This window comes from Sturnus vulgaris, unplaced genomic scaffold, assembly GCF_052056855.1.
Source record: "Sturnus vulgaris isolate bStuVul1 unplaced genomic scaffold, bStuVul1.hap1 Scaffold_141, whole genome shotgun sequence".
NCBI lineage: Eukaryota > Metazoa > Chordata > Aves > Passeriformes > Sturnidae > Sturnus > Sturnus vulgaris.
The window spans coordinates 161,584-179,841 of NW_028276063.1; the positions used below are offsets into that span (position 1 = coordinate 161,584).

General features: G+C 46.9%; 1 protein-coding gene across 2 annotated transcripts; it reads right to left on the reverse strand.

Moving 5' to 3' along the window:
- Positions 1-13,515: 13,515 nt before the first annotated feature.
- Positions 13,516-17,756, reverse strand: LOC148219373 (uncharacterized). Of its 2 annotated transcripts, XM_088157626.1 has the most exons (3): positions 17,645-17,756; positions 15,508-15,592; positions 13,516-15,321 (listed from the first exon to the last, which is right to left on the reverse strand). In XM_088157626.1, exons 2-3 carry the CDS (start codon positions 15,563-15,565, stop codon positions 14,147-14,149), a joined length of 1,233 nt encoding a protein of 410 aa, XP_088013752.1. In that variant the 5' UTR covers positions 15,566-15,592; positions 17,645-17,756; the 3' UTR covers positions 13,516-14,146. The 2 variants fall into 2 exon arrangements, with proteins under 2 accessions (XP_088013752.1, XP_088013751.1); XM_088157625.1 differs by lacking the exon at positions 17,645-17,756 and having other exon boundaries at positions 15,508-17,151.
- Positions 17,757-18,258: the final 502 nt, after the last annotated feature.

Here is an 18,258-nt window from a genome sequence, read left to right on the forward strand (position 1 = left end):
ACTGGTTTAGCCCAATGTGGGGCTAGAGAGGAAAGGGTGCAAAGAGAATAACAGTTCTTGAGTAATCCATTTGTGGATTGGATACAACCTCATTAAGCATCTGTATTAGTTTTGCATTGCCTTGTTATAAGTACATATTATATTATTGGCTTTTCGCAAATATTAAAATGAATGCTATATGTATAATGTTGGAAAACTGAATTAATATAGTTTCTTTTAGTCCTGCTATTAACAAAACTTAGAAATAGTAGTATGATAAATATATATTTTTCTTAGACCATAACATGGTGATGTAAAAAGCTTTTGTTCATGTAACTAACTCAGAGAATGGTAAAAAAATAATCAGGAAATTCTTCACATTTTTTGATTACCTTATTGTCAGGAAAATTAATCCACAAACACCAGAGGTTTATGTCCAAAAAGGAGACAGAGGAGTCCTTTTTGCTTTGTTCGAATAAAGGGAGAGGCCATGGGACATTCCCCTGGGATCTCTCAAATTTTTGGAGGATGCAGCCTCCTTTTTATCCTATTTTCCCGGCCACATTTCCCTCTCTCTTTCCCCATTGGCTGAGGTACTTGAGAGGCACAGACTTCCCGGAACCCCTGATACCTGAAATTCCCCTCTAATGTATAACCCTCCCTTTCAATTTTTCATTCTTATGGAATTCATAGTTTTCCTCCCGTTGCTTCTTTCATCTTTCAATATCCAATTTCATTTATCAGCAGCCCTACAGTTTGTTTGTAAAGGCAAATATCTCTTTCCATTCATCAATCAGTGGAATCCATCCCATTGTTTCTTTTATCTCTCAGTGCTAGCCTTATCTACAAGCTGATCCACAGCTCATTTGTAAAGACAAATTCAACATTCCTCTCACCAGCGTTTTAAAGGCTCAAAAATGAGGGAAAATTTCCTCCCAATGCCCACAAAACCCTCCCCCCTCGGCCTGGGAATGCTGTTCCCCAATTGGTTCATCCATCAGATGATATCAGATGCAGAATTCCCCCCACTCCCAGAGCTTCTCCCACACTGGAAAAACAAAGAACTTGGGTCAGCTGGGAGAAAGCCAAATCCCAGTCAGGATTTCTGCGAGATTCACAGGCCATGGGCAGGTCCTGACAGCTCCTCAACCCCTTGGACTTCCAAAGCTGGCAGCAAAACTTTCCTGCAGCTTGGAAATCCCTGGAATTAACCAGTAATTGGACTTAACCAAGTGTGACGGTGGGAGGATCTGGAGGGATCCCTGAAAACCAACACCCACGCTGGGATTTGAGGGATTTCAGCCCAAAACAGCCACTAAGTTTCAGCAATTTTGGGGGGGAAAAGATATATGAGTTTCCACACAGCAGGAATATTAGGAATATTCACATGGGTAAGTGTTTTCTGGGTCAAAGCTACAATTTTGGGTGTCAAAAAGCAGCACCTGGAGAACATGAGAGCCAGGAATGGGGAGGGAGTGTGTCTCCAGGTTGGAATCCAAGAGTTTTATCCCTAAAAATGCCCCTTTATACTCCCCATCAGGGACCCCATGTTGAAATCCAAGAGCTCCCATTTTAGAGGCTCCTGTAAGATCCCCCCAAAATCCCCAGTGAGAGGTGGGAGGCTCAGTCCCCCCTTCTTTGTGTTATAAATGAGAAACAAAAGTCTCGATATTCAGCAAAATTTAGGTTGCTTTATTTGATATAGGCAGAGCAAGCAGCGCTGGGGAATGTGAGGGGTCACTCCCCACTCCATGCTCCCCAGCGCTGCTTGCTCCATCTATATCAAATAAAGCAATCTAAATTTTGCTGAATATCGAGACTTTTGTCTCTCATTTATAACAATTTGGTGTTGAAACCCGGGACGTCCTTGGAGCCTTGGGAGGCACTGCAATTTTCGGGAGGCGCCCCACTGCTGTGGCCCCGGTTCGTCAGTGATTCTCGGGACCCATCGACGTCCCGCACCACATAGACTGAGCAAGGAAAATCTCCCCGGAAGACCGAGGCAAAATCACCTGGAATTCTTGTGCACGAAGACCCAGACAGGAGCCATCTGTTTGTCTGAATGAGACGTGGCCTCTGCTGCGGAGCGAGAGCGGAGTCCTTCTATCCGCGTTTGCAGCATCCCGCGAGGGACCTGGCCGGTGACCGGACGAAGCGAGTGAGCACAAAGGGAGAGACTGCTTTTCTTGTCCTAGCCCAGGTAGAGGCTAGGTCCTTCCCATCCTAGTCCAGGCAAAGGCAGGACCCAGGGAGGGGGGAAGGGGGAGGAAAAGAAAAGCAGATGATAACACACCAGTCACGGAGAGAGAAGGGAAAAGCTGCTTTTCCCATCCCAGCCCAGGTAGAGGCAGGTTCCTCTCCTACCCTGACCCAGGCAGAGGCAGGATCCAGGCAGAACACAACAGGGAGTACAAACACCTCAAGACAGTCCCTTGAGGTAAAAATGGGACAAAGAAAGAGTAAGATTCTGAGTCCCAGGGACCCACGAAGAGGTTCAAGTTCATTTGCTACACAAAGAGACCGGGAAAATAAATATAAGATAAGCAGGTTGCCAGAAATACCACCAGGCAGCCCTTTGGGAGTAATATTAAGATATTTGGATGCAGGGGAGTTATACAAAGAAAAAAGTACAGAAAAAATGATTCAATATTGCATGGTGGAATGGACCAAGGAAATGATCCATAGAGATAACTTGTACTGGCCCATGTTCAGATCATTTGAGGGGTGGATTTTTCGAGCTTTAAACACATATGTTACTTGAAAAGAACCATTTAACAAAGAGGAGTGTAACTATGCTGCTCTATGGGCAAAACCAAGAAGTCCAAACCATCCTTGATATATACTTTAAAGGAAAAAGAGGACGAAAATAAAAAAGAGGTTACCTGGGAACCCCTTGATAATCTCCCATCTCAGTATAATACAGAAAACAGAGGAGACCCCTCTAATGCCTCCCTTCCCTCTCCGCCTGGTACTCCCGTAGCTCAAAGGACTCGCTCCAGTCAAAGAAACACCAGGAGAGATAGTATCACCAGAGAGGAGGGAGATAAGGACACAAAGGCTCGTTGTTATCCCCTCAAGATAGTTCCATTAGCAGGACAACAGGCTGTGAATGTTTCCTTAAAGAGAAGTTAAAAAAAAGGTAAGAAACTTTTACAAGGAGATGGGAAAATTGTTAGAAGATCCTATAGGAGTATCAGAGAGACTAGATCAATTCCTCGGGCTAAGTATGTATACTTGGATGGAATTAAAATCTATATTAAGTATCCTATTCACCACGGAAGAATGGGAAATGATCAGACAGGCTGGAATGAGGGTATGGGACCGGGAGCATCAAATCAGACCCACGGGAGACCAGAAATGGCCATTAAATAATCCTAACTGGGATAATCAAAATTATGTCCATCGCCAGAATATGAAGGACTTAAGATGGATACTCGTTAAAGGTATCCGAGAATCAGTTCCTAAAGGACAAAATATTAATAAAGCCTTTAGTGAACAACAAAGAAAAGATGAGTCTCCCACTGATTGGCTAGAAAGGCTGAGGAAAGATCTCCAAATGTACTCCGGGATAGACCCTGACACACAAGTGGGTCAGGCACTCCTCAAAACCCAATTTGTTGTTCTATCATGGGGAGATATTAGAAAGAAATGAGAAAAGTTAGATGATTGGCAAGATCGGAGCTTACAAGAACTGCTAAGAGAAGTCCAGAAAGTGTATGTGAGAAGGGACAAAGAATAGCAGGAAGCAAAAGCTAAAATCTTTATAGCTGCAGTTCGTGAAACACAGAGAAGAACCCAGCAGAAAGGGGGAGGGAAGCTATGAAAACCCCCACCGTAACAAGAAAATCATGAAGGAAATAATTTGCCCAGGTGAACTTGATTTTACTGTAACAAAAAAGGTCATACAAAGAAAAATTGTAGAGAGGATACGGGATGAGAAAATGTTCCAGGAAGATGAATAGGGGTGTCAGGGGCTGTATGTACTGGGGACCATACCATCTAAAGACCCCTTGATAAAATTTAGAATCGGTCCCCAGGGAGAGGAGATGGAATTTTTAGTAGATACAGGAACTGAAAAATCCACGATTAAACACCTACCAAAAGGGTATAAACCTAGTAGAGAAACAGCAATCGTGGTTGGAGCAAAAGGTGAACCATTTCGGGTCTCTATTATTAAAAATGTGCAAATTGAGACCAGAACAAAATTTAATTAAAAGGTCTGCTGTTACTGCCAGAGGCAGAAAATAATTTATTTGAGAGGGATTTAATAATAGCATTGGATTTGAAAATTGAAGTATCCCAAGGGCAGCTTAAAATTTTTGCTTTAATCCAAAAGGACGAGGAGCAAATATGTCCTGAGGTGTGGTACACCCCTGGAGAAATAGGGAAGTTAAAAATAAAACCTATCAAGGTGAAAATCACTGATCCCGATTTACCTATCCGAGTTCGTCAATATCCAATATCACTGGAAGGGAGACGGGGCCTTAAGCCTCTCATCGAAAACCTTTTGCAACAGGGGGCTTTGGAACCATGTATGTCCCCACATAATACTCCTATTCTGCCTGTCAAAAAGACAGACGGGAATTACAGATTGGTACAGAATTTGAGAGCTATAAATCAGCGAACTGTTACCAAATTTCCCATAGTAGCAAACCCTTACACACTCTTAAATCAGTTGTCCCCTGACTACACTTCGTATAGTGTAATAAATCTAAAAGATGCCTTCTGGGCATGCCCATTAGAGGAAAGTAGCAGAGATTGCTTTGCCTTTGAATGGGAAGATCCTGATAAGGGCAGGAAACAACAACTGTGTTGGACAGTATTGTCTCAGGGCTTTACAGAATCCCCCAATCTTTTTGGGCAGGCCCTAGAAGAATTGATGCAGTCTTTTGGGCCACCAGAGGGAGTGAAATTGCTACAATATATAGATGATCTACTAATAGCAGGAAAATATGAGAAATCTACTAGAAATGGGACTATAAAACTTTTAAACTTTTTGGGAAAACAGGGTTTGAAGGTATCCAAAGCTAAATTACAATTCACAGAACCAGAAGTAAAATATTTAGGACATTGGCTAAGTAAAGGGAAAAAGAAATTGGATCCTAACAGAGTCTCTGGAATACTAAGCCTGGGACTTCCAAAGGAAAAAAAAAAAAGTGGAAAATTTTGGGACTGCTGAGATACTGTCATCAATGGATAGAGGGATTTAGTGAAAAAGTGAAATTTCTATACGAGAAACTTACCACTAATCGCCTAAAATGGACAGAGGAGGCTGATAAAAGTTTTGAAAAGGTCAAACATGCTTTAATTCGAGCCCCTGTACTAAGTCTCTCAGATTTGGAGAGACCATTTCAGTTATTTGTAAATACCTCTGGTCAAACAGCATATGGGGTACTCACCCAGGAATGGACAGGCAGTTGAAAGCCAGTGGGATATTATTCTAAACTGCTCGACCCTGTCAGTCGGGGTTGGCCCACACGTCTACAAGAGGGAATAATCTGGCTGACAAAAAAGCAAAAAAGCAGCATTGGAGCAAAAACCAGTTTCTGTATTAAGTACTACAGTTAGAGATCTCAATTCCAACCATGAATTACAGAAACTATTTACTCCTCAGGAAAAAGAAGCGATAAAGAAATTAAGGGCAGAACAGCATGAGAAGAAATGGGTTTTACCAGATGGCAAGGAAATTGTACCTAAAACCCAGGCCAGACAAATTATTGAACAATTACATCAACGAACTCATTGGGGAACCAGAATGTTAGCAGACCAATTTTAAAATTTTTTTGGATGCATTGGCATTTTTAATATTGCAAAACAGAGTGTACAGGGTTGTTTAACTTGTCAGAAAATTAATAAAAAAGGTATGCAACAAGATCCGTCAGGAGGAGGGAAAACTGCATACAGACCCTTTGAAATAATATAAATAGATTTTACAAAATTACCAAAAATAGGAAAATGGAAATATTTACTATTAAAAGTAGACCAATTAACCCACTGGGTAGAGGCATACCCTGCAGCTAAAGTCACATCACAAGTGGTATCCAAAGTATTGTTGGAACACATAATCCCAAGGTATGGCCTGGTTCAAACAATAGACTCAGAGCAGGGGACGCACTTTACATCAAAGGTGCTTCAGTCACTGACCCCAGCACTAGGCATCAGCTGGGAGTATCACACACCTTGGCACCCTCAGAGTTCTGGGAGGGTTGAAAGGGTAAATCATGCATTAAAACAACAGCTGTCAAAATTAATGATTGAGACTAAAATGCCATGGACAAAGTGCCTCCCACTAGCCCTGTCTAATATACGAACAATGCCAAATTCAAAAACAGGGATTTCACCATATGAAATGCTGTATGGTATGCCTTACCCTAAAGGAGTACACCTTGATCCGACCTTAGTTCAGGACCCTTCTCTTCAGAATTACATAATAACAATCAGCAAAAACTTGCAAGAATTAAGGGACAAGGGAATTTTAACTCAAACCGTCCCTCTATGATTTGCCATAATAAGATTATGCCAGGAAAACGTGTTAATTAAAGTATGGAAAGAAGAAACTCTGGATCCAAAATGGGAAGGACTGTATTTAGTTCTCTTGACAACTGAAACAGCTGTGAAGACAGCTGAAAAGGGATGGACACATGTGAGTAGAGTCAAGGGTCCTGTAACCCCTCCTACTACAGGTTGGACAGTGACATCAGAGCTGGAGACCTCAAAGTGCAAATCCAGAGGACTTGATGTCGGTACTGGATCAATTCGTCTTGAAGGTCTCCCAATCAGGACTGAAAGTCACCTGTCCCGAACACGGGAGTGACTGTAGCCCATTCATCAAGAAAAGGTGTCCATATTGTACTGAGTTGTGGTGGTGTTATTCCTATGGTGGGTATCCCCCATGAGCATTATGCGGCCAAGGTAGAAGAAACGAGCATAAGGAAACTGTTAAGGTGCTTAATACCCTATAAGGACAAGGAAAAATCAAAATTGATGATTATAACTGGTGGGAGTTATTTAAGAATGGAAACAAGAGGAAAAAAGAAAGCCAAAGCAGAGGTATTGGCAAAAGAGTGTCAGAAAGGGTTGCGTATACCGTGCTGTTACTGCTGTACCTCGTACTGGAATGTTAAAGCTAAAAGTTGGGACAAAATTAAGAAATGCTACCAAAAGAGAAAGACAAAGTGGGAGACCCCAGGACATATTCCCTGCTGCTGAGAAGATTAAACAAACCTCGGCTACTGGCAGCAACCCCGTAGGCCTTGAGGGAGGTAGAGGGATGAAAATGGTCATGGGAGTCATCTTATTGCTAATGATGATAAAAGGAAATAGTGCTGATGCTTGTTCCAAGTGTTACCAGACAATTAAGTATGGCAGACACACAGTATCCACCCTTGCCTTCCATACACACATGAATTCGGCCTGCTATAATAAGCACAACTTATAAACCTGCACTATTATGGGAAGAAGTTACTGGGTAGCCACCAATTTGGGAAAAGGAGGGTGGGCTCCGTCAGCATACCAAAATTGTCCAGTAGGAGAGACACACCTCTGCTTCACAAAAGAAGGTATGTGGGGATATTCAGATCAAGGAGGAGTGCAAGATCACTACAAGGAAGAATTGATAAAAAATATAACTAAGGTGTTCAAAGGAATAAAGACAAACCATGGGGGAAATTTTAACTTGTATGAGAAAATAAAACAACAACTCAGCGAACAGGACTTACCCACCTTGGGAGAGAATTTGTTTGTGGAATTAATGGGAGAAATTACTACTGAACTGAACTGAACTCACTGTTGAATGTGTGAAGGAATGCAAATGACTGAACAATGGCCATGGAGGAGGGAGGGATTGGGCCCAGAGCAGTTGTTACAGTGGAATCAAACAGAAATATCGAGGGGAGTCAATAGACCTGAAGGGTGGGTTCTAAGTCATGAGGTAATAGGAGAGGTATGTATAACACGTCAGGGAACTAACTTTACCCAATATGTGGGGCACACCCCCTGTAAGACTATCCTGATTACAAATGCAAGCAATCAGTCTTGGTGGCCCAAAGCTCCAGAAGGATATTGGGGAAAGTTAACTAAGGGTAATTGTATAAAGAACAATTTTACAGGACTATGCTGGTATAATAAAAATAGAGCCAACCCATACCAAGAAGTAAAAGTGTAAGGACCTATTGGCAACAATCTGAATCAGTTAAATGAAGCTGGAAAGCCCCAGACGGAACATTTTGGATCTGCAGGAAAAGAGCTTATAATACCCTACCAAAAAGGTGGAGAGAGACATGTACTTCAGGGATTATCCAGCCTACGTTTTTCACATTACCAAAAGAGAAAGGTAATAGAGTGTTAGGAGTTCCCTTGTATGAAACTTTGCATTGAAACAAAAGGAGCACAGACATAGGGGGAACACAAATCTGGAAGGATGATGAATGGCCCCCAGAACGAATTATCGAATATTATGGACCAGCTATGTGTGTTAAAGCCAAAAATGAGGGATGCAGGGCTCCAGGAAGCTCTTTAAAATGCTCGTTATTATACCTGAATGATACAGCAATTCACGAGTCGTGGGTGACGAGCCCAGCCCACAGCCTTTTCAGCCACAGCTGTAGGTTCGTCTGAAGCCCTCTTCAGTTCTGGTTACAATGCATTATATACTTTTCATTACAGAGCTTCTTAATACATGACAACCAACCTTTACTATTACCTATAGCTTATCCTAACTACTAACATTACCATATTCATGTTACTATTTTACAATCACAAAAGGTTAGTATGTTACAGTTTAAGCTAGAAGCTGTTTTTCAGTTTTCTTGCTGTGGAAAATTCTGAGATCTTCTCTCTACTTGCAACAATGGCTTTCTTGTTTGTCTGTGAAAATCTTTTGCTTGGTAAAAACATCTTTTGTTTGAGGTGGGTTTATTCTTTGCTCTAAGTCAAAAAATCCTCTTCGAACTCACTTGCTCTTTTACCTTCTAGTTACCCAGTAAGACTGGCTCAGCAATTCTTTTCTTCTATATCAAAACTTCCTATCATTTCTATTCCTTCTTCAGATTCTACATTCAAAGATCTTTCTGTTACACATACATCTCTGTGAGACCTTCCTGTCAAATCCTTATTCTTCCCAACATACATGGGCTCAAGATGAGAGCTGGGGCTATCACACTCCAATTTATATGTTAAATAGAATTATCAGGCTACAAGCCGTAGCAGAAATTACTTCCAACCGAACAGCCTGAGAAATTGAACTGATAACTAAAACAACTTACTCAAACTAGAGCAGCAGTATATCAAAATCGACTAGTCCTGGACTATCTATTAGCTGAAGAAGGGGGAATGTGTGGAAAATTGAATAATTCTGAATGCTGCATAGAAATGGATGATAATGGTGAAGTAATTACTAAAATTGCAGAAGAAATAAAAAGAATAGCCCATGTATCTGTGCAAACCTGGAACTTTACGTTTAATGACAATTGGTGAAATAACCTGTTGGGGGAAACTTGGTGGAAGAAATTAGACTTTATGTTAATATGTGCATTATTAGGGCTACTGTTCATCCCTTGTCTTGTTCCATGCTTCATTCGACTAATCCAGGCGGTGGTTCAAGGAATGCAAGTTGCTACAATACCAATAGACCCTGAGTCAACAACAAAACTAATGGCAGTGAATGGATTCAATCTAGTACAGGAAATAGTGACAAAATTTGAAGCCCAAACATGAAAAAATGGGATTAAAAGAAAAAAGAAGTGGGGAAATTGTGATAATTGATAAAAGATTCGTGTTAATCACAAAAGTATTGGGGTTTGTATAAACCAGAATACTAAGCTCTGAAGTGAAGCATGGACACTAAATAAAGGAAAATATATGATTAAATCTTTCTGTTTTAAATCACCTTGTTACAAATAGTTTTCCAAATAAGTTGTATCTACTAACAGCTTGCAAAATCCAACTTCCCGATAGTCTTTCCTGCCTTTGTTTAATCAATGCTGCCTATCTCAAGGACCAGACTTCCAGATTTTGCTGGTGGTTATCTACAGGGACCAGATGGTTATCTGTGACCGACTATTGCCTGGAGACTTTGTGAATTTGAATACGGATGTTTATTCAACCACCACTGCTTCCCTGGCAAAATTATGACAGAAAAAAACCACCAAAAATTATTGATTACAACGAGAAACCATAGTATAAAAGAGGCTGGAAACCAAGGTTTGATGGAGCGTGGTGTGGGTGTTGACCCCTCATGTTCTCCAGCATAGCTTGCTCCATCTATATCAAATAAAGCAATCTAAATTTTGCTGAGTATCGAGACTTTTGTTTCTCATTTATAACACCCAGAACCCCCCAGGGAGGTAAAGCTTCCACCGGTAGCCTTTAGATACCGTATAGATCTCCCAATTCCCCTTTAGGGACCCCCCAGAGACCCCAAAATCTGCTATAAACAAGCCCGAATCCTCTATCGAGACCCTCAGTCTCCCCCCAATCCCCTAGAGATCCCCAGTATATGCTCTATATCTCCCCTCCAGCCCCACCGTAGCTCTCGGACATGCTGAAGCTGGGCAGGCAGACAGGGAGCAAAGATGGCGGCGCCCGGAAGGCACCTCCGAGTGTTCTGAGCATGCGCGAGAGGAACGTGCCCTGAGATGGGCGGGGCTTGGAGGGGAAAGGGGCGTGGTGAACACCAGCTCGGTTGGAAAGAAAGGGGTGGGACTAAAGATAGACAGGGCTATGAATAGAAATGGGCGGGGCCAAGGAAAGGGCGGGAACTGTGAGGGGAAGGATCGGGGCCAAAGGGTCACTCGGGCCTAAAAGGTCTAGTTTGGGCTAAAATAACCCAAAAGGGCCTCAAATGCTGCCTAAATCCCCTAGGTTTGGACTGAAATCAGCCAAAGGGGCCTCAAATACACACAAAGTGTGTCTAAAATCATGGGCCAAACAGAGTCCAAAATGGGCCTAAAATCCATCTTAAAACTGCCCAGTTTGGTATAAAATCACCCAAACAGGCCTAAAATCTTTGGGACCAAGACTGGCACAAGAAATGGCACCAGCACCAAGAATGAGACCAAAATCAGAATGGACACCGAGACCAAGATTGGGAACAGAACCAACACCAGAACTGAGACCAGAACTGCTCCAGAACTGGAACTAGGACTGGCACTGAGACTGAGACCAAATCCGGCCCCAGAACTGGCACTGGGACCAAGACTGAGACGAACACCAACACTGTGACTAGCACCAGGAGTGCTCCAGGCCTGCTCTGGGACTGGCACCGGGAGAATTCCGGGACTGAGACTGAGAGCGGCACCAGAACTAGCACCGAGACTGGCACTGGCACCAGAATTGAGACTGAGATTGGCACTGAGAGCACTCCAGGACCAACACCCGCACCAGTACCAGCACTGGGACTGGCACTGCTCCAAGACTATGACTGAGACTGAGACTGAAAACAGAACCAGCACTGGCTCTGGGACTGGCACTTCTCCAAGACTATGACTGAGACTGAGACTGAAAACAGAACCAGCACTGGCTCTGAGACTGGCACCGCTATAGGACCCAGACTGAGACCAGCACTGTGGAAGCTGAGACACAGATCACTGTGGATTTAATTGGCATTTGCAGTTTGATAACCAAGATGCCTTGGAAGAACAAACAGAGCTTTGAAGATTCCAAGAAGATTGAATCAAGACTGGAGACAGGAAAGAAGATTGAACTAAATAAGTAGAAATGTAAATTTTGTCTGGGTGATGTTTAACCCAATGAATGTAGTAAAAAATTACTGCCTTCCTAAAAATGGTGTATAAGCATCTGTAGCTCACAATAGATTTAGATTCTGATCATGACTCAGTAGTCCCTGTCAGTCTGTCAATCATTGATAAAATCCCCCGAGACCAGCATCCCCCAAGACTGGCATCAGAACTGGGACCAAGACCAAGACTGGGAAGAGAACCAACATCATAACTGAGACTGGCCCTCCTCAAGGCCATCACTGGGACCGAGAATGAGACTGAAACTGGCCCTGGGACTGGGACCAAATTGAGTCCGAGAGGGACCGGCACCAGGAGAACTCCAGGACATAGACTAGAGCAGCACTGGAACCAGGACCAAGACTGGCACCAGCAACAGAACTGAGACTGATATTGGCACTGGGAGCACTCCAGGACCAACACCTTCACCAGTGCCAGCACTGAAAGCGGAACTGCTCCAAGACTGAGACCGAGACCAATACCTAGAACGACATTGAGACTGAGACTGAGATTGAGACTGAAAAAGGAACCTTCACTAGCACCAAGACGGGCAACTCTTGGACCAATAGGACCAAGAGTGAGACCAAGACCAGCACCCCTCCGAGATTGAGATTCAGGCTGGGACAGGAATCAGCACCAGGAGTGCTCCAGGTCTGCTCCAAGACTGAGATCGAGACTGGGACTGGGACACAGACTGACACCGGCAGCGCTCCGGGATCTCCACGTTCACTCTGGGGAGTTTTGGCTGCGCCCCCGCACGGGACTGGGCAGGACTGGGAGGGACCCCTGGGTGGGGCAGGACAGCCTCGGTTCCCATCGTTCTGGTGCAGCCATCCCGGTCCATATGGTCCCAGTCCATGTGATCCCAGTCTGTACAATCCCAGCCCATGTGATCCCAGTCTGTACAATCCCAGTCTGTTTGGACCTGATCCATCTGGTCCCAGTCTGTGCAGTCCCAGTCTGGAGGATCCCAGCCCACGTCATCCCAGTCTGGAGGGTCCTGCATGGCTCACACTGCCAGGGTCTGGAATTCCAGTTCCCAGCCAGGAAAAGATGTTCCTGCCCTTGAAGGCAAAGCTCTTCAGAAGGGGCCAAAAGCCAAGTGCAGCAAGATCTTACAGAGACATTTCACTGCCAGCCTTCCTAACTTCACCCATGGCTGTTGGAGCTCCTGCACGGGCAATTAAATCAGGGGAGGGTCTTTGGTGGGAGCTGCCCTGGGTCAAGGGAGACCCGGAGAGAGAAACAGAGCAGGCAGAGAGAGGCAGGAGAGAAAGGAGGACACAAACACAATCAGCTGAGAAGGTGCCACTGAAAACAGAACTGCAACTGACTGGAAGTGAATGGGACAGAAATCAGGAATTCTAAAACTTTTATTCACTATCAAATCCATTCCACCCAGCCAGCCCAACACAATCCCAATCCCAGTGCTCCAAATTTGGATCCCACTTCTCCCAATCTTCTTCCAACCCCTGGTGGCTGTTGAATCTAGTAAGGTTCCTGTAGGACTGAGTTGCTTTGAGGATCCACGAAGCTGGATTGAGCCATTTTGGGTGAAAACTGAGGTGTTTTCAGCGGAATTTGAGTGGTTTAGAGGTGACAGATTGATCCTTTTTGGCTTTCTGAGCATAAAGAGATGAAGAAGAGACAAAAATGAAGGCCAAAACAAAAGGATAAGCAGCCAGGTGTCTTCCCAACATGGATCCCAGGGAATGTGGGTCATCATGTGTCACGATCCGCTATTAATGCAGAGCGGGGGTCGTGATGGTTCATTTGATCTCAGAGGTGCAAACAGGCAAAATGCAGGGGACAAAATCAGTTTATTCAACAACAGCAATGCATTTTTATTAAATGCCAACAACTCAGTGACAATAGAGGGGAGAGATATAGGAAACAAAGTATAGAGAGAGAAATAGAAGGGGATGGGAAAGTAGTTACCAACGAGATGAGATGGATGTCCTCATGGGCCAGCCAATAGACGAGTCTTCATCCATGGGGAGTACTCAAAGGTCTTCTCCAGAGGGTCGCTTTCTTATAGTCCTTCTCCAAAGCGAGTGGCTTCTGGCCAAAAAGTGGGAAGATTTATGGATCATTGTGTGGTGCTGTGGGAGAAAGGTGCGGATGGGCAGTCCTCAGTTGGTACAGCACAATCTCTGGTGGGTGCCACGACAGCACAGTCCAGTGAACACAATACACCAGCACACAGTCACCTGACAAGCATCCACCTTGGCCAGGCCAGGAAACCATTGTCCAGAGTCAGCCTGGGTGGGGGTCCCTGGAGTCTCCTTGCGACGGTTGGGAGGCAAAAACAAGGGAAACTTCGCACCGACCCTTACACCAGGGCTCTGCCCAACGTGGGTCCTGCAGTGGGGGATGGAGTTGGAGCAGTGCACAAAGCTCTTCCCGCACGCGGGGCATTCACAGGGCTTCGCTTACCGGTGCCTCTGTTGGTGTTGAGTCAAGGCTGAGCTCTGGGAGAAGCTCATCTCACACTCCTCACACTTGTAGGGCCTTTCTCCAGTGTGGATGCGCCGATGGTTGATGAGGGTGGATTTTTGCCTAAAGACCTTCCCGCAGTCAGGACACTCGTGGGGCCTCTCCCCGGTGTGGATGCGCTGGTGGATGATGAGGTGGGAGTTTCGCCTGAAGCCCTTCCCGCAGTCAGAGCACTGGAAAGGCCTCTCCTCCGTGTGTGTCTGGTAGTGCTGAAGGAGATCAGAGCTGGTGGGAAACTTCTTCCCACACTTAGAACACTCATACGGCCTTTCCCCAGTGTGGATATTTTGGTGGCGGATCAGGTGGGAAGGGTGCCTGAAGTCCTTCCCACACTCCTCACACTTGTAGGGCCTCTCCCCAGTGTGGGTCCTCTGGTGGCGGATCAGGTTGGAGCTCTGACTGAAACTCTTCCCACATTCCTCACACTTGTGAGGCTTTTCTCCAGTGTGGATGCGCCGGTGTTTGGTAAGGATGGCATTTTCCCTGAAGCCCTTCCCGCAGTCGGGACAGCGGAAGGGCCTCTCCTCTGTGTGTGTGCGCTGGTGCTGGAGGAGATTGCTGCTGGTCTGAAACCTCTTCCCACATTTATCACACTCGTAGGGCCTCTCCCCAGTGTGCTGCATCTGGTGGTAGATCAGTTTAGAGCGGACTGTGAATCCCTTCCCACACTCAGAACACTTGTATGGTCGTTCTCCTGTGTGCATCCTCTGGTGCTGGATCAGGTGGGAGCTGCTTCTGAATCTATCCCCACACTCCCCACACTTGTAGGGTCGTTCCCCAGTGTGGATCCTCTGGTGGTAGATCAGGCTGTTCCTCGATCGGAAGCTCATCCCACACTCCGAGCATTTGTGGGGCTTCTCCCCATCACGAAGCTGCTCATGGACCACCAGCTCCGAGCTCTGGCTCCATCTCTGACAGCCCCCTTCGCCCAGGCTGGGGCTTTTCTCCTCAGATCCCCGCCATCTGCGTTTGCAGCCCCTCCTCGTGCGGGATCTCCGCGGCTTTTCCTCCCCGTTGCATTCCTGTGCCGTGGAGCCGCTCCAAACGGCCTCTTCCACGAGGTTCTGCCGCGGGGATTTGTCCTCCCTGCTCTCCGTGCTCAGCTCCTTGTCTGGGGCAGGAAGGACAAGCAGAGGATGGGATTTGCCTCCGTGCCAGAGGGAAGGGGAAGGAGATCCCCCCAGCGCGTCCCCGGCAGGACGGCGTCGGCAGCCGGGTTGTCCTGCAGCCGGGGGCCGTGCTGGGCTGGGAGATGGAGCAGGACAGAGGGGAAAAGGGGCACTGACTTCCTCCTCACCTGCCTGCAGCTCCTGGGGCATCTTCCTCTTCCTAGCAGCCTCCTCCTCCTCCTCCATCCGGCCAAGGGTTGGGAATGGGAAATCCTGGTTTGGGAAAAAACAAGGGATGAGCACGTTGTGTTCCGGGTTCCTGCCACCCAAGTCCATCTCTAGAAGTCCCCGAGCATCTGGGGTCCATAAAAACCTCCCAAACACCAACATTCAGCCCTGAAAATGCCTCCCAGGAGTCCCTGGGAATGGTCCCTCCCCTTTGGTGTTTGGGGGTTCCCCCCAGTCCCAGCTGCTGGGGTCACGCTTGTATTGGGGGTCCCCCATCTACTCGGTCCCCGCCCTCCCCAGGCTGCTGGGAGTCCCAGGAATCCAAAAAGCTCCCCCCTCTTCCATTTCCCCATTTAGGGATGCTGGGGTTTTTGGGGTCCCTTCTCCCTTTATTCTCCGCTTTGGGGTGCAGGGGGTCCAAGGAGTCCTCCTTGCCCCTCTCCAGGCTGTTGAGGGTCCCAAAATCGTGGCGCTCCCACCACTCTTTGGGCTCCCCATTTTGGGGTTCTGGGGGACACAGGGCTCTGCTCCTCCAGGCTGCCTCTTCCGGCAGCTGCCACCGGGACTCCCCAGTGTCCCCACATGAGGTATTTTCTGATCAGATTTGGAGCTCTGCATTCTCCAAATTTCCTCCACCTCACCCAAAAAAAAGGAAACCATTCTGAGAGCCACTGGGACTATTCTAGCAGCAACTGGGTACACCTGGGATCACATTGGGGGCAAGTGAACTACACAGAGGTAACTGGGGGTGCCTGGGAATGATTACAAGATTGCACAGGGTAACTGGGATATACTGGAAGTGTCTGAGACCATAGGGGTGGTGACTGGAATCTAATGGGGAGTGAGTGGGAACGGGGGAGCTGGGAGAACTGGGAACTCACTGGATCGAAGTGGTGTTGGAAGACATATCCCTTTTAAAAATTTTTGTATAACTTTAATTGAGGGGATTCATTTGCCTTTGCCCTGGAAAAAGAGATTTAGGTTTCTTTCCAGAGCATTGCTGTATCAGGTAGGGTCTGATGAACTCAACACATCAACAGACTGGGAGCTCCCCCAAAGATCAAGGGCCATCAGCGGCCATTAACAGAACATCAGTGGCCACCGAAGAACATCTACCCCAGACTCTGCCTCTGGCAGAATTGCAGACATCTCCTCTGATAAGACTGATAAGAAAATCAGGGAATCGAAATGTAATTAACATCAGAAGGGAAGAAATTCCGACCCAAAAGAACACCAAATATTAGGAACTGAGTATTTGCAACTTGAGACCAAAGAACACTGACTTAATTCTTTTCTATAAGTATTGACTGTATAAAGAATCTGAAAAATCTACTAAAAACGGAGTGTCATGGGATGATTCTCTCTGCACAGCCAGGATATGTGTGGATGAGATGATTTCTGTGGTATATTCAGGCGAGAAAATAAAGTAACGGCTTGACTCTTTAAATTTAAAACAATTCTTAGCAGTTTTTTATTTTCCCACAGTTTCGGTTACCGTGGGAGCAACTGGGACCGCGCTGGGAGGAAATTACATCATAATAGGGAACGATTGGGAGTAACTGGGATCAAATTGGGAGCAACTGGGCTCATACTGGGAGCAGCCACTCCCGGCTCCCGCACCCCCGAACCCCCTTCCCGGCCATGCCGCCCCTCCAGCCCCAGCACCCCCCGCCGGGGTCCCGGCAATCCCAGGGGTCCCCCCCTCTCGGGCTCCCCGCTTTGCCCTTCTGGGGCTCTCCTGTCTCTGGGCTCCCGCTCAGGGAAGCCGCGGCTCTCCCGGGGCTCCCCCAAACCGGTGTCCCCCCGCCGATCCCGCCGCTCCCGCGCGCTCCCCACCTGGCCCCGGCACAGCTCGCAGGGCCCGGCCCGGGAAGCCCAACCCCCACCGCGGGGGGACCCGCATCCCCCCGGGCCCCGCCGGGGCTCTGCCGGCACCCACCGGGACCCCCAAAAACACCTCCCGGGGACCCCCCGATGTCCCCCCGAGGGCCATCTGCGCCTCTGCAGCCCTGCAACATCCAAACTTCCCCCCAAAAATAACACCAAACCCAGGGACACCCCCGGGATATTCGGGGAGAGCTCCCCCTCCCCGGGCACCTGCGGGATGGGTGGCGATGGTCCCGGGGGGGCTGCGAGTTCAGGGAGCTCCGGGGTCGCGCGCTTGATTCGCTCCTTCTCTGCTCCTGCTTCCTTCTGCCGCTCCGCCTCTTCCTCCCTCCCTCCTCCTCCTCCTCTCCCGTTCCGAGCCCCGAACTGGGAGGGGATGGGGCAAGGAAAGGGCGGGAACTGTGAGGGGAAAGGGGCGGGGTCAAGGAAAGGGCGGGAACTGTGAGGAGAAAGGGGCGGGGCGAAGGGAAGGGCGGGAACTGTGAGGGGAAAGGGGCGGGGCTAAAGAGCCACCTGGTCCAAAACCGGTTTGATTTGGCCTAAAATCACCAAAAAACGCCTCAAATGCAGAGTAAATCCACCAGGTTTGGCCTAAAATCACCTAAATGCCTTAAAATCTATCCTCTACCCACAGAGTTCAGCCTAAAATCCACGAAATGGGGTTAAAATCCAACTAAAGTGTGTAAAACTGGCAAAAGTGCTTTAAAACCCTCATAAAATGGCCCAAAATCCCCTTCAATCTCCCAAATGCATGTAAAATGCATCCTGAAATTGCCTGGTTTCGCCTCAAGTCACCCAAAGAGACCTAAAGACAACCAAACTGT